Raw genomic sequence first — 19,798 nt, forward strand, 5'->3', positions numbered from 1 at the left:
CCAACATTAAGCAATAATATCCACAGCAACCGCTAAGTTTCCAAGAAACACTCATGTTAGTTTTGTCTTTACCTTTTAAAAGAATCTTCCTCGGTGTTTAATACATATTCGATCCAGAATGGTGTTGAATATGTTGTAGTATTCACATTGTTCTCACCGGTGTCGCGATTGTGGGGGTTTTTGTACCGCTGTTACGAACTGGGCTTTGGGTAGATGTTTTTGTTTTGAATCTACATAAATGTGTAAAAAAAAAAAAAAAACTAATCTCGAATTGTCTTTGTCAATGCTTTGTCCATGCACGTGCAGTTTTGTAAACCACCGCACCAGTTGCGCGAGTCGAGAGTAAATCCATATTGCTGATGTATCGGGCGCAGTGCAGTTCGGTCCTCCGGCGGCAGATGGCGCTGTGGTTCCTTTTTTGGGGGGGGGAGGGGGTGTCTGCGCGGTTGCACTTCCGGCCAGCTGTCGGAAAGCGGAAACGCCTGTTAGCTGCACGAAAGTCAAGTCGCGAGCGGTGGTAACAAACCGGAGCGGAGAAGGGCAGAAATGTCGACGTTAATGCACGTTAAGCGGGACTTCACGAGTCCGTAAAACACGTCGTTCGGTGTGGAGGAAGTCCCCGGCCCCGTCTCGGGTAAGTCGCTGTGTTTTCCCCGTGATATGACCGAGGCTAATAGCACGCTAGCCGCTAACGTCGATGCTCCCATTATCGGACGTTAGTGGGTTTTTTTTTTTTTTAATTTCTTTTTATAAATAACAAAGTCAATATTTGTAAAAACGTCAGTTTTGCTCTTCGTGATGCTTTGAAAATGTTTCCTGAACAGTAAACGGAGATTATCAGTCTTTACATTCACGGAGCGTCTCGTCCCGAGTTGTGAAGACGCGGTGGACCTTTTTTTTTTTTTTTTTTTTTTTTTTTTTGGTGTTGACCTTTGACACCAGATCTGCCAGCGTCTCACCGAATCAGCTGATCAAATGGGACGTTCCGTCGTGACGTCACACCCTGCTGGCATCGCCATTGGACGAGAAAGAAAACGCCACACTTCCCAGAAAAAATTAAATGAATGATTACATGAATAATGAACAATATTTTATATAGATATGTATCTATATATATATATATATATAGATATAAGCCTGCATGTTGGCTACATTTAGGTCTGTATAATGTTTATTGGTATCAGCTAGTTACCAGTAAAAGTCGTTAATGTTAGTAAATGAAATGCAGACGTTTAAATGAACAAAATAAAATGTTACGAACGATAAATGACCGGAGCAGCTAGGTGATGTCACTTCTGACATCCCCCACGCTCAGTTCTCGTTTGTCGCGAGGGGACGGAGCTTATAAATGGAGGCAGCAGCGACTGGCGACATCCCTCCAAAAACAAAACACGTGACCTTGTGTTTTGCGCCTCCCCACCGCAGCCCCGACGCCAGCTGAAGCGCGATGCTGCCCAGAACGAGCTCCGCCCCGCGGAGGCGACGGGCAGATTCGTCCCCCCGGGCTGCGCTCGGCACCGGCCTACTGCGGGGCCTCCTCCGCGGCGCCGGGCCTCCTCTCTCCTGCTTCCTGCTCCCCAGGGTCCACGCAGCTGACGTGCCGGCTGCCCAGCCGGCACAGATGCCTCTTCCCTCCTCCTCCGGTCCCGTCCCCGTCCCCTCTCCCAGCAGCCTCCCGAAGAACATCGGCAAGCCTGAATTCCCGGATACGGGATGGGAACGCATCAAGGAGCTGTTTGACAGAGAGTCAGTGTTTTTCATTCATCACCTTTCTCTCTTTAAAAAGCTTGTAAATCCCCTTAAACACGCTTTCAAAATGTTTCTTTTGTATTTTTATGTATTTATTTTTTTTTGTCTTTGCGCTTTTTCTGCTTTCGTTTGCTCGTTTATAGCGACGTCAGATTTAAGGTGGAACCGCCCCGGTTCTTAAACGATTTTAGTCGTTGCGGCAACCGTTCGGTTCATCCGAGTCCACGCAATTGTGCAGGAATTTGCGGGGGTGGTGTTTTCATTCAAGTACAATCAGTCTCCTCAAATATAGCAGCACACATCCGCCGTCGCGTCGGAGAGTTTCTGCTCAAACTGACGGCGGGTTTGTAAACGCGAAGTTTCTACATTTGAAACATCAGAGCGCGTCTTCTTCCGGGGTGGTTTTTATTTGTTGAATTTTGTATTTTGTTTGAATGTTTGCGAAAGCCTTTTAATCGCGTCTTTTTTTAAATTTATTTTAAACAAAACATCCTCGTCTCCCCCCCCCCCCCCCCCCCCCTCCCGCAGCGCCACGAAGAAATACCCCGAGGAGCTGACCGACGCGATGAACTGCGCCGTGGTCGGCGCGCTGGCGGGCTGCGTGTACGGCGGGCTGCCGGCCGCTCGCCACGCCAGGCGGCGGTACATCCAGGTCAGCCAGGCGGAGATGTACACCAACCGGGTGGAGGCGGTGGTGAGTGGGAAGCTGTGAAAACGGGGATTTTGGGAAAAGACCGATTTCAAAAGCGGCACCGCAACGAGATGAATCGTCAGATGGGACGCTCCCGAAAGATTTGTGGAGAATGATCCCGGAAGAGCAAAAAAAAAAATATATATATATACATATACATTTAATACCACGACGAAGTACGTAAATAAATCGGACGCGTCTTTCCTCCGTCAGCGTTCGGCCCACAACGCAGCCATCCGGGGCTTCGTGAGGTACGGGTGGAGGTGGGGCTGGAGAGTCGCCGTCATCGTCACCTTGTTCAAGTAAGTGGGGCGCTGAGATTCATCGAGAACGCTGTCGTTATGAGCGAGGAATGAATGTGTAATCGTAATAATAATAACAACAATGATAATGACAAGTCGCCTCTCCGTAGCTCCGTCAGCACCGGGCTGTCTGTGTACCGGGATAAAGACGCCGTCGGTCATTACGTGGCAGCCGGAGGTGAGTCACGTGACCTGTGATGTTTTCTCTCAACGACAGAGCCGCTTCACATTCACACTTTTCAACCTGTTGTCTCTGCTGTTCGATTAGCATTTCGCCTCGGGAAGCGGGTCTATGTTTTTGTCTGGTGTTGCCGGGCCTGCCGAACCGCAGAGGCGTAAACAAAGTCCGTTTTTTAAATGAAACTGTCGCGTCGCAGAACTCCTGTGTCCAGTCGACGTGATTTCAAAGTTCGTAAAACGAGCGGTCGACTTTCCGCTACCGGCAATTACGGTGAAACTCAACGACCCTCGTTTATGACGTGCGGTTTGTATTCCGGCTCGTTGAATCCTGACTGACGATGAAACTCTGTGTGTGTGTGTGTGTGTGTGTGTGTGTGTGTGTGTGTGTGTGTGTGTGTGTGTGTGTGTGTGTGTGTGTGTGTGTGTGTGTGTGTGTGTGTGTGTGTGAGCAGCTGTCACCGCGGGCCTGTTCCGCGTGAACCTGGGCCTGAGAGGGCTGGTGGCCGGGTCCGTCCTCGGAGCCGTCATGGGGTGAGCATCCCCGTTTGAACTCCCTCCTCCGATCGCCGGGACGCCAGAGCGGCCGATCCGGTCGAGGCGTTTCCCATCGGGACAGGAACTCGGGATCGGGTTTCGCCGTCAGATGCTGCTGTTTTGCGTGTTCGCTCACGCTTGTGCTGCTTGAGAAGCAGCGAGCACTCTGGCAGCCAGCTGCGCCCCTCCCAGCAACCGTCTGCCGCACAGCTGCACCCCCCCCACCTCCCCCCCACCCCCCACCCCCCCCCCACACACACACACACACACTCACACTCGTCCAAGTCTGTGCTCGGTGCCAGAGGGACTCATGTGCACCGCGGAGGGCCATGTTTTGGGTACTAGAGCAGGGAAGGAGGGCCAAGGCAGCAGCTGCCCGTCTCCATTCACACCGCCGCTGTTGCTCCCGCCTCTCGTCTCCGTGCACCGCGCTCCGATTTGGACCCGGCGATCGTCGGCTCTCCTCTCGGCCCCGCGCCGGCACCACCTCCTCCTCCTCCTCTTCGCTGTCCGCCTGAGCGGCCGGCCACCTGGAGCGTCTGACGTGTGCAGAGCGGCCACGGCAGGTGCACTCAGGGCAGAAGGGGGCCAAATGAAAGCAGGCAGCTAATCGCGAAAGCACATCACGCTCCAGATCTCGGCCCCGGCACGGTGGCCCCCCCCTCCCCCCACTCCTCCCCTCCTCTGTCCGGGCACGTAGTGGAAGTATGAGGGGAGGGGAGGGGAGGGGAGGGCGTGTGAGAGACTGCTGGGAAGAAATGGACTCTGAATTCCTGCGGTTGTGTAATTGACATTTTATGCAAATAGAGTAGCTGCTTTGACAGCGTGATTTGGTTTCCCAACCGGTTACACAACGGCACGCTGTTTTTCCCCCTTTTCTTTATTTGAGCGATGTCACGCGGAGAAGAGCGTGACGCCGTCGGCCCGAGGTCGCTTTGATCGCGACGAAACGGCAGGTTTCCGACGACCCGTCGCGCGGCGATCGCCTCTCGCGATCGCCGACTCTTTGCGAGGGCGATCTGCGTTCCCGCGGCGACGCACGACCGACGAGCGGTGAACAACGGGTGGCGTCAGCAGACTCCTACGTAACGTACGCGACGTTTACCGCTCCAGGAAGTGGGCCGACCCCTTAGCAACAGACCCCTAGCAACGGAGTACGTGTGTAATAATAATTATAATAATATTGACGGTAACATGAGCTGACTCCCACACAGGGCTCCCACCGGCGCTCTGGTCCTCGGCCTGCAGTCCCTGACGGGAGAAACCACCCGGGAGAAGAGGAGGAGGGAGCGCAGGGAGCTGTACGACCTCAAGCTGGCGGAGTGGTACGATCCGACGCTTTTAAGATTTAGCTTTAAAACGATAAATAAATAAAAGAGTGTCCTGTTTTCTCGGTGTGTTTTTTTTTTCCCTTTTTTGTTGTTGTTGGTGTTGACCCGCTACCCTCCTCTCCTCATAACACCAAGGACGGCCCGCCTGCAGCTGACGGACGAGCTGATCGGCAACCTGGACGCGAGCTCTCGGGCCGTCGAGCTCCGCGAGGACACGCGGAGGATTCGGGAGCTGCTGGACTTGCCGGCGAACGAGGACGCGACCGAGGACTCGAACGAGTATTCGGGCGGCCGCTGAGAGCCCGCGTCGCATCGCGCCGCCGCCGTGCAACTGTCGGACATTAAAGGCGGGACCGGACGCGTCCGCGAGGACCCCCCCCCCCCCGCCGCCGGACTTCGGGGATCCGAAGACGCCGCTTTGCGTCCGACGGGCTCGGTGACGCGGGATTATAAAGTGGGAACGGGACTCTAGTAGGAGGGGTGAAGATTGAACTTTAAAACAGGCGCCGATCGAGCGACACGATCGCTGGACGAGCAGCGGAGGGAACGCGACTCAATAAAACATCCTCCCCAAACAAACAAATCTCTTCCTGTCTTTTACAAAACGTCTTTTCTCTCTCTCTCTCTCTCGCCCTTGGTGTGTTTTATCTCCCCCTTTCTTTTGCTTTTGATTTTGCCTCTCGGGGCTTTTTCTTCAGCAACTAGGTCACCCCGGTGTAAACAACACGCGACACAGGAACAGCTGGGGCCCCGCGCCGCCGACGGACGGACGGACGGGCTCGACGGAGGACACGCGTCGACCCGTTTGGACGAGAAGTTCAGGTAAACGAGTATATCGATGTCGACGTGTGAACGTGGGAGGTCGAGGCTTAAAAGGGCCCCAACGTGTGGGACGTTACGAATGTCCCGGGACGGAGGGAGTAACTGCAGGATGTCCAAAAACAAATAAAGCAAGAAACGTACTTAAGGTCACTCGGCAGGAGCACGGGATCAAATGTCCTCGATTCTGTGTCCTCGGCCCGGATCATGACGGCGGGCTGAGAATTGTCAAAGGGCTCCCTCTATTGGTGGCGTTGTGGAACTGCAATAATTGATAGAATCCAAACATGTATAACGTGTGGATAATTGTGTGTGTTTATTTTTTTTGGGGGGTGGGGGGGGGGGTTGCTTGCACTGAAGACGCCTGCGGGTGTTTTTGCCTGCTCAGCACAACGGCAGCCTTGTTTTTGTTCTTGTTCGTTACAGGTCATTGAGTCTTTTCCAGGTCATTGAAACTCAAGAGGGTTCCACGTGCCTGACACACCTGGCGTTGTCCAAACGCGTTAAACGGAGACAGCGTCGCTATTTGGACACTTTGGACTCGTGGCTCTTGTTTTTATGTTTTTTTTTGTTGTTGTTGTTGCATGAAAAACGTGCTCGGTGTCCTCTCGTTAACCAGGCGAGGTTTCAAAGTCTCGGGACTCCGCGCTCCACTTGAAGACGGCCAGGAGCGTGCCGCCTTTAAGTGCGGCTCGTAATTTTTTTGTAGTTTATAGAGAGCGGCGTGAATTCGGTGTTTTGTTTTGTTTTTTTATTTAAAAAAAATAAAAAAACTAAACTAAAATGCCGTTTAGCTGCCGGTGTCGGTAAATGTTTTGACCGATGGGGGAAGTTTGGTCATAAACGTAGCTTTCTGTGCCTGAACGTTAGTAAAATAATAATAACAAGATCATAAAAAAAAAAAAAGACTGAATAGTCGCAGTCTAATAATACACGGGATGTGTATTTTTTAGAGCTACCTGACAGCTGAACCTGAAATACAATAGCATATAGATATAGATCTATCTATACATATATATACATGTAGAATATAAAATAAAATTAAATACACGTTTCTTGAAATACTAATTGAAAAATAATATTCAGAGGGCTGCGATCCACTTTTAAAACGCATAAAACTGCATCCCGTCAGGTCTTAACTTGCTGTTTGAACAATCTGACTAACTCCCCGACGCCAGGTGGGTTCACCTCAAGTCCCTCCGTTGTCCCACTCGCCTCCAAACGCCCCACCCCGACGGCACGGCGAAGCTGCTGCTCTTTCATTGGCACTTGTCGCGCATCTGCCGTGTCTCCGGCAGCACCTCGAACCCACTCCCACCTGAAAGCGGGCGCGCGTCCGAACCGAACCGAACCGACGAGAACCGAGCGAAGCATGGAGGTGGCGAAGAGCGGCGACAAGGGCAACCCGCTGGCCGCCGCGGGATTTGTGTCCCGGGTGTTTTTGTGGTGAGTTGGGAAAAAATAAATAAATAAAAAAAAAAATCGGCTGCGCGTCGACGCGCGCGAAGTCCTCCGGCTGAAAGACAAACTCAAGTGTAAGGCAACGGAAATACGTTTTGAGTTTTGTTTTGTTTCTGTTTCTGTTTTTCCTTAACCTTCCTCCACCTGTCGCGGTCCTTATCCGGACACGTCCGGCGACGTCAACGCGTCTCGTTAAGTTGCCGACATCAGGTGAACTTTGAAAGCGCGTCACCGCTTTGTGATCCAAACCGTCTTCGGGGCAAACGTGTGCGTTCACGCGAAAACCAGACAGACCGAAGCTTTCAATTAGCCACCGTGTAAATACGAGATGGGTTTTTACAAGCGAGATCTTGTCGTTAGATTTCTTGTGGTTTTTTTTGTTGTTTTCTTTTTAAACCGACGCCTGGAGGACAGAGATGCCGACGTGCCATAAACATGAACGCGTTGCATAAGTTGATACGGGACCGGTGTGCTCTTCAGCTGGGAGCGAGCTGAGGCGCTTTAACGTGGCTTTGTTTTTTTTAGCTCCTTCAAACGTGCTCAATCTGCGCACGGTGTTATAATAATAATAATGATATGATATAATGATAATAATAATAATAATAATAACAGTGACAGAGCAAACAAACCGAAAAAGGGAGGGCAGTTTAGTTCCGGTGAAGTCGATGATGAAGTTTGTTTAGGGTGTGAATTAAAACAAGCTGCGGTGCAATCCAATCCTGTTCGTGGCTGCGGCTTGGCACGGCTTGGTGAGGCTCTGAGGCTTGGTGAGGCTCGGTGAGGCTTGGTGAGGCTCTTGGTGAGGCTCGGTGAGGGTCGGTGAGGCTTGGTGAGGCTTGGTGAGGGTCGGTGAGGGCTTGGTGAGGGTCGGTGAGGCTTGGTGAGGCTTGGTGAGGCTCTGAGGCTTGGTGAGGGTCGGTGAGGGTCGGTGAGGGTCGGTGAGGCTCTGAGGCTCGGTGAGGGTCGGTGAGGCTCTGAGGCTTGGTGAGGCTCTGTGAGGCTCGGTGAGGGTCGGTGAGGCTCGGTGAGGCTTGGTGAGGGTCGGTGAGGCTCAGTGAGGCTTGGTGAGGCTCTGAGGCTCTGTGAGGCTCGGTGAGGCTCGGTGAGGCTCTGTGAGGGTTGGTGAGGCTCTGAGGCTTGGTGAGGGTCGGTGAGGCTCGGTGAGGCTCTGTGAGGCTTGGTGAGGCTCTGTGAGGCTCGGTGAGGGTCGGTGAGGCTCGGTGAGGCTTGGTGAGGGTCGGTGAGGCTGAGGCTCGGTGAGGCTCTCTTGGTGAGGCTCTGTGAGGCTCTGTGAGGGTCGGTGAGGCTCGGTGAGGCTCTGTGAGGCTTGGCGCGGCTCGGTGAGGCTCTGTGAGGCTCTGAGGCTTGGCGCGGCTCGGTGAGGCTCTGTGAGGCTCGGTGAGGCTCGGTGAGGCTCTGTGAGGCTTGGCGCGGCTCTCACACCAAACTGCAGGTCACGTGACGCTCCGCTGGCCCAGAGAGGCCCAACAATGCGGCGCACGTCGCAGTAGTGAGTCGGTCTGCAGAGGAGACACCCCTCCCCCCTCCTCTCCCCCCTTCCCCCTGAAGGTGTTTTGTTAGTTTGCAGGAGCTTTTCATTTCCAGGGGGAAAAAAAGAAACACGAGAGCACAGCGAGGATTGAAGTTGATCTGCCCCTCAGCCTGTCAGGTCGTAAGACATCAACAAAAAAACTGTCCTCGCGGGAGAGGAGAAAAAACAAAACAAGCCGGCTCAGGAAAACCTGAGATTGACGCGCTTTGGGTTTCTGTGGAGAGGAGCTAAAAGGCGTCAGCGAATCGTCTGCGTGGAAAGACTTTGGACGCGGCGGCGTTCGGCCTCCGTCGCCCGTAACCTAACCGTAACGCCGTCCGTCTCTCCGTTTTCAGCTGGTTGGGCCCGCTGCTGCGTCTCGGCCACAAGCGGCAGCTGGAGGAGAGCGACATGTACGACGTTCTTCCGGAGGATCGGTCCGAGAGGCTCGGAGAGGAGCTGCAGAGGTACGACAGACGGACGAGTCGGTGTTGTAGTACCGGTGGGAGAAAAAAAACACCATCAAATACACCCGTCGGGTGAAACGTAAAGACTCAACGGATCGCTGTCGCTCGTAGGCGACGAAAGAATAAATATATATATATATATACGGTCAATTGTGAACTATAACATTGTCGTACGTTATATCGCCACAGACGTGGATGTGTGTGGTTTTTTTTGTTTTTGTTTTTTGCTGCGATGTTCTCGTCCTTTAAAAAAAAAAAAAAAAATCCCGTTACCGCAGAGTCTGAATCCGCGTGATCGGAAGTTTGGGCGTTTGTCTCCTTCGCAGGTCGTGGGACCGCGAAGTCCGCCGGGCGACGAAGGAAGGCGGGGAGCCGAAGCTGAGCGGAGTTCTGGCGGAGCGCTACGGGAAGGCGTACGCGCTGGCCGGGCTGTTGGTGTTTTTGATGGTGAGTTGCCGGCGGCCGAAAAGCGGATCGTTTTAAGGAGGGAACCGGGAGGAGCCGTCTTTTAACGCAACTCGCTCGTCTCTGTCCCCGAAGGAGGCCATCAAAGTGGCGCAGCCGCTCTTCCTGGGACAAATAATCCTGTACTTTGAGAATGACGAGCCGGACGACCGGAGGGTTCTGTCGACGGCGTACGGCTACGCCGCCGCCATGTCCGTCTCCGCCTTCGGCCTGACGATCCTCCAGCACCTCTACTACTACAGCGTCCAGAGGACGGGCATGAAGATGAGGGTGGCCGTGTGTCACGTGATCTACAGGAAGGTCAGGGTTTTTGTTGTCGTCGTCGCTGCACTCTTGCACTTAAAGCCGGAACCGTTCCGAGTTATGGACGAGATGAGCGGACTTTGTCTCCGCAGGCTCTCGGCCTCAGCAGCGAAGCGATGGGCCAAACCACCACCGGGCAAATCGTCAACCTGCTCTCGAACGACGTCAACCGCTTCGACGAGGTAAAGTGACGCGGATCCTCCAGAAAAAAAAAAAAAAAAGTGTACATTTTTTTAAAAAAGGCGAAAGCCGGGGGGGGATTCGACGGGTAAGTTTAGCCCGGTGCTTTGGCGGTCCGCATTCGCCGGCGGTAACGACGCTCCCATCGCTCCGTCGTCGCCGTGTCCCCAGGTCACCCTCAACCTGCACTACCTGTGGGTGGGGCCTCTCCAAGCCGCCGTCATCATGGTCTTCCTCTGGTACGAGATCGGCGTCTCGTGCCTGGCGGGCGTGGCGGTCGTGGCGCTCGCGATGCCGGTGCAGGCCTGGTTCGGGAAACTCTTCGGCGTCTTCAGGTGAGCGACGAGACGCCCGGACGTCTTATTTCCGGAAGCGGATCCCGTCGGCGCAACTTTTCGTTTCATTGGCCCCGACCGGAGTCGAAGCAGAAAGCTGAACGGCGGCGTTTTGTTGTTTTTGGCAGGAGCAAAACGGTCGTCCTCACCGACAGCAGAATCCGCATCATGAACGAGGTGGTGTCCGGCATCAGGATCATCAAGATGTACGCCTGGGAGAAACCCTTCTCGGCTCTGGTTACCGAGGTCAGACGGTGAGGTGCAAAACAAAACGTCTTTCGGGAGAGAAAAAGAAGAAAAGAAAAAAAAAAAGGGGGAGAGAGAGAGAGACAAAGACAGGAGTTGTGGGAACATTTGTTGGAGCTTAATTTGGTACCAGCTGTCCCGGGTTTCTTCATCCCGTCTTTGTTTTTCCCCGTCCTTTCCCCCCCGGGGCGACGCTTTAACGGAGAGATGAGACGAGGTCTCTAACGTCAAAAGGTTCCCAAAGCCGGCGGTTTTGGATAGAAAGCGGGGCAGAGCTAAGACTCTACTTATTGCAGGTTTTTACGCGTCGATGCCGAAGTTATTGCGGGTTTTACCAGTAAAGATTGAAGTTATTGCCGGTCTTTAAATGTGGACGTTGAAGGCATTGCGGGTTTTACGCGTCGATATTGAAGCCGTCGCGGGTTTGACGGGATCAACGCAAGTCCCCGTGTGGACTTAAAGGTCGGCGTTTGCGCGGCCGGCGTGTCGTTCCGCTCCGGCTCCCCTGATTTCACCAGGAATGCAGAGCGAGCGCGCAAGTAGCGGGGGGGGAAAAAAAAGGCTCTTTAGGACCGACCTTTAATCGGCGACGTCGGAGAATGAATGACAGAAAAGCGCGTCTCGGGTTACACATTGACTTCTCCGGATGAGGCCCTCGCGGAAAAGTTCCCCGAAAAGAAAAAAAAAAAGAAAAAAGGCTTCACGTCTGTGCCGGAGGAACGCTCTGCCAAAACGAGACGTCCGCGATACACTCGTCCGTCGCCCGTTATCTGGGGAAAAGCCGCTCCAGCTTAAACGAGTCGCCGTCGGCTCGACGATCGGCCGGGTCCCGCCGACGGCCTCCCGGCGGTCCGTTTGGACTTTATTAAAGTCTTAAGCGGCTCAGACGGTTTTAAAGAGGGGACTCGGACCGCGCCGGCTGTTTTTTTTTAATATTCTGCAGAGGCTGAGCAGAAAAGCTTCCGTGATAATAACGATAATAAATAGGAATAATAATAATAATAATAATAATAGGGGCTATGTGAAATAAAGTCGCCTTCCCAAAGCGAACGCGAAGCCTTTTCTTTTGATCCGGGGTTATCTTTCACAGCGTTATTTATTTGGACATTTTATTGTCGCCGTAAAAACTCCACACGAACAAAAGGACGACCGCCGAAGGTTTTACAGCGGTCGAGAAGAAAGGAGGCGTCGCCGTCAGTCGGAGGGAGGATCGATTGAAGCCAAGTCCCGTAAGCTGCGGTCGGAAAGTCCGTCGCGGCGGCGGATTTTGGGGAAACGCCCTCTAGTGGCGCTCGGCGGTATCGCGGACGTCGTTGACGACGGACAGGGTGGTGAAATGACGTCACGTTTTTTTTTTGTTGTTGTTGTTTTTTTTGCCTTTCTTCCCGTCGGTAGGAAAGAGATCGACCAGATACTGAAGAGCTCGTACCTGCGCGGGCTCAACATGGCCTCCTTCTTCGCCAGCAGCAAGATCATCGTCTTCGTCACCTTCGCCGTCTACGTCCTGCTGGGCAACGCCATCACCGCCAGCCGCGTGTTCGTCACCGTGTCGCTCTACGGCACCATCAAGCTCACCGTCACGCTCTTCTTCCCGCTGGCCGTCGAGAAGCTGTCGGAGACGGCGGTGAGCGTCCGCAGGATCGAGGTGCGTCCGGTCTCTCCGTCCTCTCGCTGATCCCGAATTCCCACGCGGCAGAAGGCAGCGTCGGCTCGGGGGGGGACTCGACGGGACGAGTTCCCCTCGGTTACCGCTCCGCACCGACGCCGCTCCGCGTTTATTTGGACGTGTTCGGTTCCGCGTTCGGCGACGAAGGTTTGACCCCCCCGGCGTCGCTTTTTTTTGTTTACGTTTTTTGATTGATTTTTAAAAAAAAACATTTTTACAGACGTTTAAAGCCGGCGCGACCGTCGTTGACGCCGGTAACGTCGACCTTCCGTTAGCCCGAACCTTCAGCGATGGGGGGAAAAAAACGTCCAGAGAAAAACGCGTCACGAAAAAAAACAAAAACGAGACGACCGCTCGCGGCGGCGCCGCCATCCGGTTTTGCTCACGACGTAAAAACATCCGTGCGCTTCGACGTCCTCCCAGAGTTTCCTCCTGCTGGACGAGATGAAGAGGAAATCCGTCGCTCCGTCTCCGGAGGGGAAGAAGGAGCACTCGGTGGAGATCGAGCACCTGACCTGCTACTGGGACAAGGTGAGCGGTCTCGGGATGGAAGAGTGTGTTTGTAGTGTGTGTGTGTGGGGGGGGGGTTAAACACGGGGAGGGTTTAAACGCGTGACGCATTTGTGGTTCCTCCGGCAGAGTTTGGACGCTCCGTCTCTGCAGGACGTCTCCGTGGAAGCCAAGTCGCACCAACTGCTCGCCGTCATCGGACCCGTGGGCGCCGGAAAGGTCGGCACGCCCGCGTCGGGCTTCCCCGAGTGTTTGTGTTTTTCCCGCGCGCCCCGGACGCCAAGTCTGTAATGTCCGCGTTCCTCCTCCTCCTCCTCCTCCCACCAGTCGTCCCTGCTGAGCGCCATCCTGGGAGAGCTGCCGCACGACACCGGCACGGTGAGGGTCAAAGGTCGGCTGACCTATGCCTCCCAGCAGCCCTGGGTGTTCCCGGGAACCGTCCGCAGCAACGTCCTGTTTGGGAGGGAGCTGAACCCCGAGAAGTACAAGAGGGTGCTGAGGGCCTGCGCTTTAAAGAGGGTGAGGAGGAGGAAGGAGGAGGAGGAGGAGGAGGAGGAGGGGGAGCAGGAGGGGGAGGAGGAGCGGAGCGGCTCCTCCTCGTCTGAAAGGTAAATGTGTCTGCGTTGGGTCTTTTTTCTTTTCTTTTCTTTTGTTCCTTCTGACCCCAGGACCTGGAGCTGCTGCCGGACGGAGACCTGACGCTCATCGGGGACCGGGGGGCCACGCTCAGCGGGGGACAGAAGGCTCGCATCAACCTGGCCAGGTACGAGGACGGTCCCTGTCGTCTCCGTGCGAAAACCGTCTGTTTTCTGCGCCCCCCCCTCCGTTAAAGTGTGTGTGTGTGTGTGTGTGCGTGTGCACGTTCAGGGCGGTGTACCAGGACGCCGACGTCTACCTGCTGGACGACCCTTTGAGTGCCGTGGACGCGGAAGTGGGAAAACACCTCTTCGAGCAGTGAGTGCGCCTCCGACCCGAACGACGCCTCCGGGCGTCGGCGCTCCCCGAAACTCGAGGGGCGTCCGAACTCGGGTCGAACGGAGGTTGGTTTTCGGCGCTGCTTCCTCCCGTGTAACCCCATGTTCCCCGTCAGGTGCATCTGCGGCCTGCTGAAGGACAAGTGTCGGATCCTGGTCACCCACCAGCTGCAGCACCTGAGGGCGGCGGACCAGATCGCGGTCCTCGCGGAGGTCCGTGACGTTTCCTCGTAGCCGGCCGAATACCAAAGAGGAACAAAAGGCCGTCCGATCGCCGCGGCGACGTCATCTTTCCGCTTTGCGTCCGCAGGGTTCCGTCAAGGCGCGGGGCACCTACGCCGAGCTGCGGCGCTCCGGCCCGGACGCAGGGATGGATCTCCTGAGGAGCGACGAGGAGGGCGGGCGCCGGCTCCGGTCCGCCGAGACGGACGGGCGCTCCCGCGGCTCGCAGTGCTCGCGCAGCAGCCTGCTGCCGCCGGAGACGGACGGCGGCGGCGAGCAGCTTCCGGTGAGCGCGACTCTCCAAAGTAGTTCCGAGGACGACGGCCGCGTCCTGGGCGACGGCGTCTAACCGCTCTCTCTCTCTCCGGCGTCCCCCCCCCCCTCCGTCTCCGCAGGCGGAACCGATCCGGACTCTCGCGGAGGAAAGTCGAGCGGAGGGAAACGTCGGCGGCCGCATCTACCTGAAGTACTTCACCGCCGGCTGCAGCCTCCCGGTCTTGCCGCTCGTCGTCCTGCTGAGCGTCGTCGCCGAGGTACCGGAACTTTTCACCTCCGTTTGTGTCTTTCCCGCCTACGGCTATCGTGAGGACATCGGGGCGTCCGCGACGTCGCCGTTGCCGCGTTTGGACGTTCGAATACTCAAACTGTGTTTCCGCAGGCCGCGTACATCACGCAGGACTGGTGGCTGGTCTACTGGTGAGCACGTTCACCTTCGTTCACCGTCTCCCGCCGCTCCCGCCGCGTTGACGCGTTTGTGTCATCCTCGCAGGGCAACAGAGGAGCGCTCCAACGGCACGGCGACGGCCGTCCGCACGGGGAACGGGACCGACGGCGTCGCCGCGTCCCGCCCGGGGCCGGATCTCCCGTTCTACCTCGGCGTCTACGCCGGTGAGTGTTTGCCGAGGCGACGACCGCGGTGAAGCCGAACCGAGGGGACGTGATCCGCAGCGCTGCCGTGTCGTTCTCCCCCCTCCCCCCCTCACCACCCCTCCCATCCATCCCCCCTCCCTCCGCAGGTCTGACGGCGGCCGCCGTGGTCTTCAGCTACGTGAGGAGTTTGGTGATCTTTCACGGGCTGGTGAGGTCGGCGCAGACGCTGCACAACGGCATGTTCGACGCCGTGATCCGCACGCCCGTCGCCTTCTTCGACGTCAACCCCATCGGTGAGAAACCAGGGATTCGGAGAGCGTTACAGCGGCGCGGAGACGCAAGCGCACTCAAGTTTCATTCCCCCCCCCCACACACACACACACAGGACGACCATAGACTTCCATACAACAGACTAACACCAATTTAATGATATTCAATTTGAAGAGAGGAAGTTGTAAGTACTGCTTGTTGTTTTCTTAGCAAGCCAATATGTGATATTAAGAGTCTATATTCTGGGATAAAATCTGAAATAATGTTGGTAAAAAAAAAAGCGCCAATAACAATGTTAAAATCCACATTTCGCCATCAGCCAAACATTTCTGGGACTCAACCAAATTATATCTAAATTATTACATCTTAAAATCAATATGTAACACACTCTTCGTTACAGGAAGAATTCTCAACCGCTTCTCCAAAGACACGAACCAGATGGACTCGGTGCTGCCGCTCACTTTCGTGGACTTCTACCAGGTGAGTTGTTCCCGCGGGAGTCTCGTCCGTGCCTTGAACCGACCCCCCCCCCTCCTCCTCCGTGTCGGTTACGTGATGGATAATGTGAAACGACAGAGAACAATCACGAAATGCAGCTCAAAGTGCTTTTACAGGCTCGAAGGAAGAAAACAAACCAAAAAAAAGGGGGGGAAAAATATGTAAAGGAGGAACGAAAATGCACGAAATACAGACGAAATGTGAAATGGAAGCAATACGCATTCGAAGCCATTGTTTGTTTTTAGTTGTTGTTTTTTTTGTTGTTGTTGGGTTTTCAGTTGTTTCTGCAGAACGTGGGCGTCGTGGCCGTGGCGGCCTCGGTCATCCCTCTCATCCTGATCCCCGTCGTGCCCCTGCTGCTGATCTTCCTCTACCTGAGGCGCTTCTACCTGCGCTCGTCGCGCGACATCAAGCGTCTGGAGTCGACGAGTCGGTGTCCCCCCCCCCCCCCCCGTCTGTCTCCTTCTCGGAAATCCGCCACGCGCCGTTTAAAGCGTCCAAACGGCTGACGAGCGTTTTCGATTCCCTCCCCCCCCGCAGCTCGGAGCCCCGTCTTCTCCCACCTGTCCTCGTCCCTCCAGGGCCTGGGGACGATCCGGGCCTTCCGAGCCGAGGAGAGGCTGAAGAAGGCCTTCGACGCCCACCAGGACCGCCACTCAGGTTTTTGTCTCTTTTGGGGGGGGAATCCGGCGAGGCGATTTAAAAAAAAGAAAAGAAAGAAAGCGTTTGACGGTCTATTTTTTTGTTCTGTTTTTTTGTGTGTTTTTTTTGCCGGTTTTCCTTTTTTCTCTCAGAGGCCTGGTTTCTGTTCCTGATGACGTCCCGCTGGTTCGCGCTTCGCCTCGACAGCATCTGCTCCGTCTTTGTCGCCCTCGCCACGTTCGGCTCCATCTTGCTCCGAGACGGTGAGAGACAGGCGCGAGTTCTCCGGGAGCCCGAGACCGGACTCCCGATCGGTCCGAGCCCGAGCCTAGCCCAAGCTGCATAAAACTCAATTTGGATGTCGGCCAAAATTTTCCGACGGATTATATATCTCTATCCATATATATGTCTATCTATATATCTATGTATATATATCTACATATCTCTCTCTCTCTCTATATATATATATATATATATATATATATATATACATATACGATATACATATATCTCTCTATCGATTGATCGATAGATATAACTATGTAACTATATATATCTATATCTATATATCTCTATATAGATATATATCTATATATAGTTACATATATATCTATATATATATCGAGATATATATAGGTATATATATATCTGTATATATATATGTGTATACATATATATATGTATATATATATATATATATATCTATATATATATCTATATATATATATATGTATCGATATATATATAGGTATATATATATATATGTATCTATATCTCTATATATATATATATATATATATATATATATATATATATATATATATAGATACCTATATATATATCGATACATACATATATATATATATATATATATATATATATGTATATATACATATATATATATATGTATCGATATCTATATATATATTTATATATATATACGTATCGATACATATATATATACACTCCAGTGTCAGTTTAATTCAATACAACGTGATGGATGTTTACACTAAATGACAACACGGGTTATTTGACGGTATAAAGTCCTCGCGGCAGAAGTTGAAGACGTCAGACAGATGAACCCGATGAAAGCGTGACGTGACGCGGGCCGTTTGAACGAGCGGCGGGGCTCCGCTGACGCGCTCGTCCTGAAGTGTCTCGCGTCTGGCGTGTGTCCCGTCAGGGCTGGAGGCCGGAGAGGTGGGCCTGGTGCTGACCTACGCCGTGACGCTGGTGGGGAACTTCCAGTGGACGGTGAGACAGAGCGCCGAGGTGGAGAACATGGTGAGAGCTCGTCGGGTGTCGTTGTTTAGCGCGACGGTCGAAATTCGCGAAACCTCCCGGCGAAAAAGAGACCAGAGAAACGAGCGACGGAGCCTCTCGTGTCCTCAGATGACGTCGGTGGAGCGGGTGGTGGAGTACACGGAGCTGCAGAGCGAAGCGCCCTGGGAAACCCGGAGGCGTCCTCCGCCCGACTGGCCGAGCCGAGGAAGGGTGACCTTGGACCGGGTGAGCTTCTCCTACAGCGCGGACGGAGCGCCGGTCCTCAAAGACATCAGCGCCTCCTTCCAGCCCAACGAGAAGGTGACGCACACACACACGCACACACACACGCACACACACACACACACACACACACACACACACACACACACACACACACACACACACACAGCGACCGCAGGGCGGAGAGGGAGTCATACGCATTTGTCTAAATGCGCGTCAGGTCGGCATCGTGGGGAGGACGGGAGCCGGGAAAAGCTCGCTGATCTCCGCTCTGTTCCGGCTGGCGGAGCCGCGGGGGAAGATCGTCATCGACGGGGTCGCGACCTCCGAGATCGGCCTGCACGACCTGCGGCGGAAGATGTCCATCATCCCTCAGGTGAACCTGCGTGTTTGAAACAGACCGTTGTGTAGTTGGGAAAAGGTTCGGCGACGATTCTCCCCCGTAGCCACCTCCCCCTCCCCCCTCCTCCTCCTCCCCCTGGGAACCCGTTCCGTTTGATTATCATCTTGTGACGTTTTCACCCATAACGAAATGAAAGCGAAACGCGCCGCGCTCTTCTCCAGGACCCGGTGCTGTTCACCGACACTCTGAGGAAGAACCTGGACCCGCTCGACGGGCACACCGACGAGGACATGTGGAAAGCCCTGGAGGAGGTCAGTATCCACGTTTAGCGTCCCGTTCTGGGCGCCGACTCCGCGCCGGTGGGTTTTTTTTCTCCCTGAGCTGCCTCTGTGCCCCCTCCCTCCTCCTCCTCCCCCATTCCCACCCGCAGGTGCAGCTGAGGTCGGCGGTGGAGGAGCTGCCGGGCAAGCTGGAGACGGTTCTGGCGGAGTCGGGCTCCAACTTCAGCGTGGGCCAGAGGCAGCTGCTCTGTCTGGCCAGAGCCATCCTGAGGAAGAACCGCATCCTCGTCATCGACGAGGCCACGGCCAACGTGGACCCCAGGTAACGCCAGAGGGGAGGGGGGGTTCTTTGGGTAAAGCAGCGGCGGCGGCGGGGAAAAGGAAAGTTCAGGAGCAGACGCTTTGGTTTTAAAAGTCTGGAGTCCCGCCCCTTCCTCTACTTGTTGCCGTCGTGGCTTCTGCGAAGATGAATAATGCAAAATCTCAGTTCCACTTTGAGGCTTTTGTGTTGTCTGTTTGTTTGTTTGATTATGATTTACGTAGGAATGAAAATGAGTAGCGACAGTGTTATTGTATTTGTAAGTGGTTCTGTAGCTCAATAAAACACGTGAATGACCGACAAATGACGGAAGAAAAACAACAAGAAGGAAAAAAAAGGGTGGAAAGCGTCCGTGGGTTTTGTGTCATTCCCCAAACGCGTCTCCGCAGGACGGACGAGCTGATCCAGAAGACCATCCGGGACACGTTCCGAGACTGCACCGTGCTCACCATCGCCCACCGCCTCAACACCGTCATCGACAGCGACCGCGTCCTGGTGGGTCCGAGCTCGCGAACCGGATTTCCATCCGGCGCTCACCGCGCTGTTGCTGTTTTGGCGCGTATCCCCGGTGAAATGTGCGGGTGTCCTCGCAGGTGCTGGACGGCGGCGCCGTCCGGGAATTCGACCGACCCTTCACGCTGCTGCAGAACAAAGAGGGCGCGCTGTACAAGATGGTGCAGCAGACGGGACCGGCGGAGGCGGCAGCGCTGCTGGAGGCGGCCAGACGGGCGAGCCGTGAAACGGCGAGCGTCCTTTTATTTCTTTATTTGGATTTTTTTTTTTGATAGAAGTTTGATAGAATAATTAATGTACAATTTGTGTTTTTTTTTTTTTGTATTTATTATTTCCACAGGCGGCTCAGGACACGCAGGAGTCGCGATGACGCTCGTCGCCCACGTGAGCGTTTTTCGATTGCAGTCGCGAACGGGAAAGCCGGTCGACTCCCGACGGAAGAAGGAGAGGATAAAACAAAAACAAACAAAAAAAGACCCAAAAATAATTGTTGTATGATTTTTATTAATATCGAGAAGAACAGAACGAAGACGCTGAAAACTCTTTGTCTTTGTGGAAGATTTGACGGACCCGGGTTTTACCGTCGTCCT

At 54.1% G+C, this 19,798-nt stretch overlaps 2 protein-coding genes and 1 long non-coding RNA gene across 4 annotated transcripts in view; 2 read left to right on the plus strand and 1 right to left on the minus strand.

Moving 5' to 3' along the window:
- Nucleotides 1-432: 432 nt before the first annotated feature.
- Nucleotides 433-1,512, minus strand: LOC138629262 (uncharacterized). The gene is made up of 2 exons (XR_011311530.1): nt 1,421-1,512; nt 433-629 (listed from the first exon to the last, which is right to left on the minus strand). It is a non-coding gene; the product is annotated as an uncharacterized lncRNA (long non-coding RNA).
- Nucleotides 1,448-5,370, plus strand: timmdc1 (translocase of inner mitochondrial membrane domain containing 1). 2 transcript variants are annotated; one of them, XM_069712859.1, is made up of 7 exons: nt 1,448-1,746; nt 2,278-2,443; nt 2,654-2,742; nt 2,853-2,920; nt 3,375-3,453; nt 4,671-4,781; nt 4,923-5,370. In XM_069712859.1, the coding sequence occupies exons 1-7, from the start codon at nt 1,448-1,450 to the stop codon at nt 5,083-5,085; spliced, it is 975 nt and encodes a 324-aa protein (XP_069568960.1). In that variant the 3' UTR covers nt 5,086-5,370. The 2 variants fall into 2 exon arrangements, with proteins under 2 accessions (XP_069568960.1, XP_069568961.1); XM_069712860.1 differs by having other exon boundaries at nt 4,939-5,022.
- Nucleotides 5,371-6,647: 1,277 nt separating this feature from the next.
- The window catches only part of LOC138629260 (ATP-binding cassette sub-family C member 4-like), a 13,542-nt gene continuing 391 nt past the window's right edge, over nt 6,648-19,798 (plus strand). Inside the window, exons 1-30 of the mRNA XM_069712861.1 lie at nt 6,648-7,052; nt 8,955-9,065; nt 9,392-9,512; nt 9,606-9,830; nt 9,926-10,015; nt 10,185-10,348; nt 10,477-10,602; nt 11,990-12,239; nt 12,684-12,791; nt 12,900-12,989; nt 13,098-13,289; nt 13,439-13,533; nt 13,638-13,724; nt 13,861-13,957; nt 14,055-14,252; nt 14,362-14,499; nt 14,625-14,662; nt 14,736-14,854; nt 14,983-15,129; nt 15,507-15,586; nt 15,883-16,033; nt 16,145-16,264; nt 16,399-16,509; nt 17,430-17,530; nt 17,639-17,830; nt 17,973-18,128; nt 18,317-18,406; nt 18,526-18,698; nt 19,085-19,190; nt 19,289-19,798. The exon at nt 19,289-19,798 is cut by the window's right edge and continues 391 nt beyond it. Of these exons, the coding sequence (XP_069568962.1) occupies nt 6,979-7,052; nt 8,955-9,065; nt 9,392-9,512; nt 9,606-9,830; nt 9,926-10,015; nt 10,185-10,348; nt 10,477-10,602; nt 11,990-12,239; nt 12,684-12,791; nt 12,900-12,989; nt 13,098-13,289; nt 13,439-13,533; nt 13,638-13,724; nt 13,861-13,957; nt 14,055-14,252; nt 14,362-14,499; nt 14,625-14,662; nt 14,736-14,854; nt 14,983-15,129; nt 15,507-15,586; nt 15,883-16,033; nt 16,145-16,264; nt 16,399-16,509; nt 17,430-17,530; nt 17,639-17,830; nt 17,973-18,128; nt 18,317-18,406; nt 18,526-18,698; nt 19,085-19,190; nt 19,289-19,480 (3,942 nt within the window). The 5' untranslated portion in view covers nt 6,648-6,978 and the 3' untranslated portion in view covers nt 19,481-19,798. The remainder of the gene's footprint in view (nt 7,053-8,954; nt 9,066-9,391; nt 9,513-9,605; nt 9,831-9,925; nt 10,016-10,184; nt 10,349-10,476; nt 10,603-11,989; nt 12,240-12,683; nt 12,792-12,899; nt 12,990-13,097; nt 13,290-13,438; nt 13,534-13,637; nt 13,725-13,860; nt 13,958-14,054; nt 14,253-14,361; nt 14,500-14,624; nt 14,663-14,735; nt 14,855-14,982; nt 15,130-15,506; nt 15,587-15,882; nt 16,034-16,144; nt 16,265-16,398; nt 16,510-17,429; nt 17,531-17,638; nt 17,831-17,972; nt 18,129-18,316; nt 18,407-18,525; nt 18,699-19,084; nt 19,191-19,288) is intronic.

This window comes from Brachyistius frenatus, unplaced genomic scaffold, assembly GCF_029030835.1.
Source record: "Brachyistius frenatus isolate BFR_SWC_R1_liver_20210118 unplaced genomic scaffold, ASM2903083v1 Contig_112, whole genome shotgun sequence".
In the NCBI taxonomy this organism is placed as follows: Eukaryota; Metazoa; Chordata; class Actinopteri; family Embiotocidae; genus Brachyistius; species Brachyistius frenatus.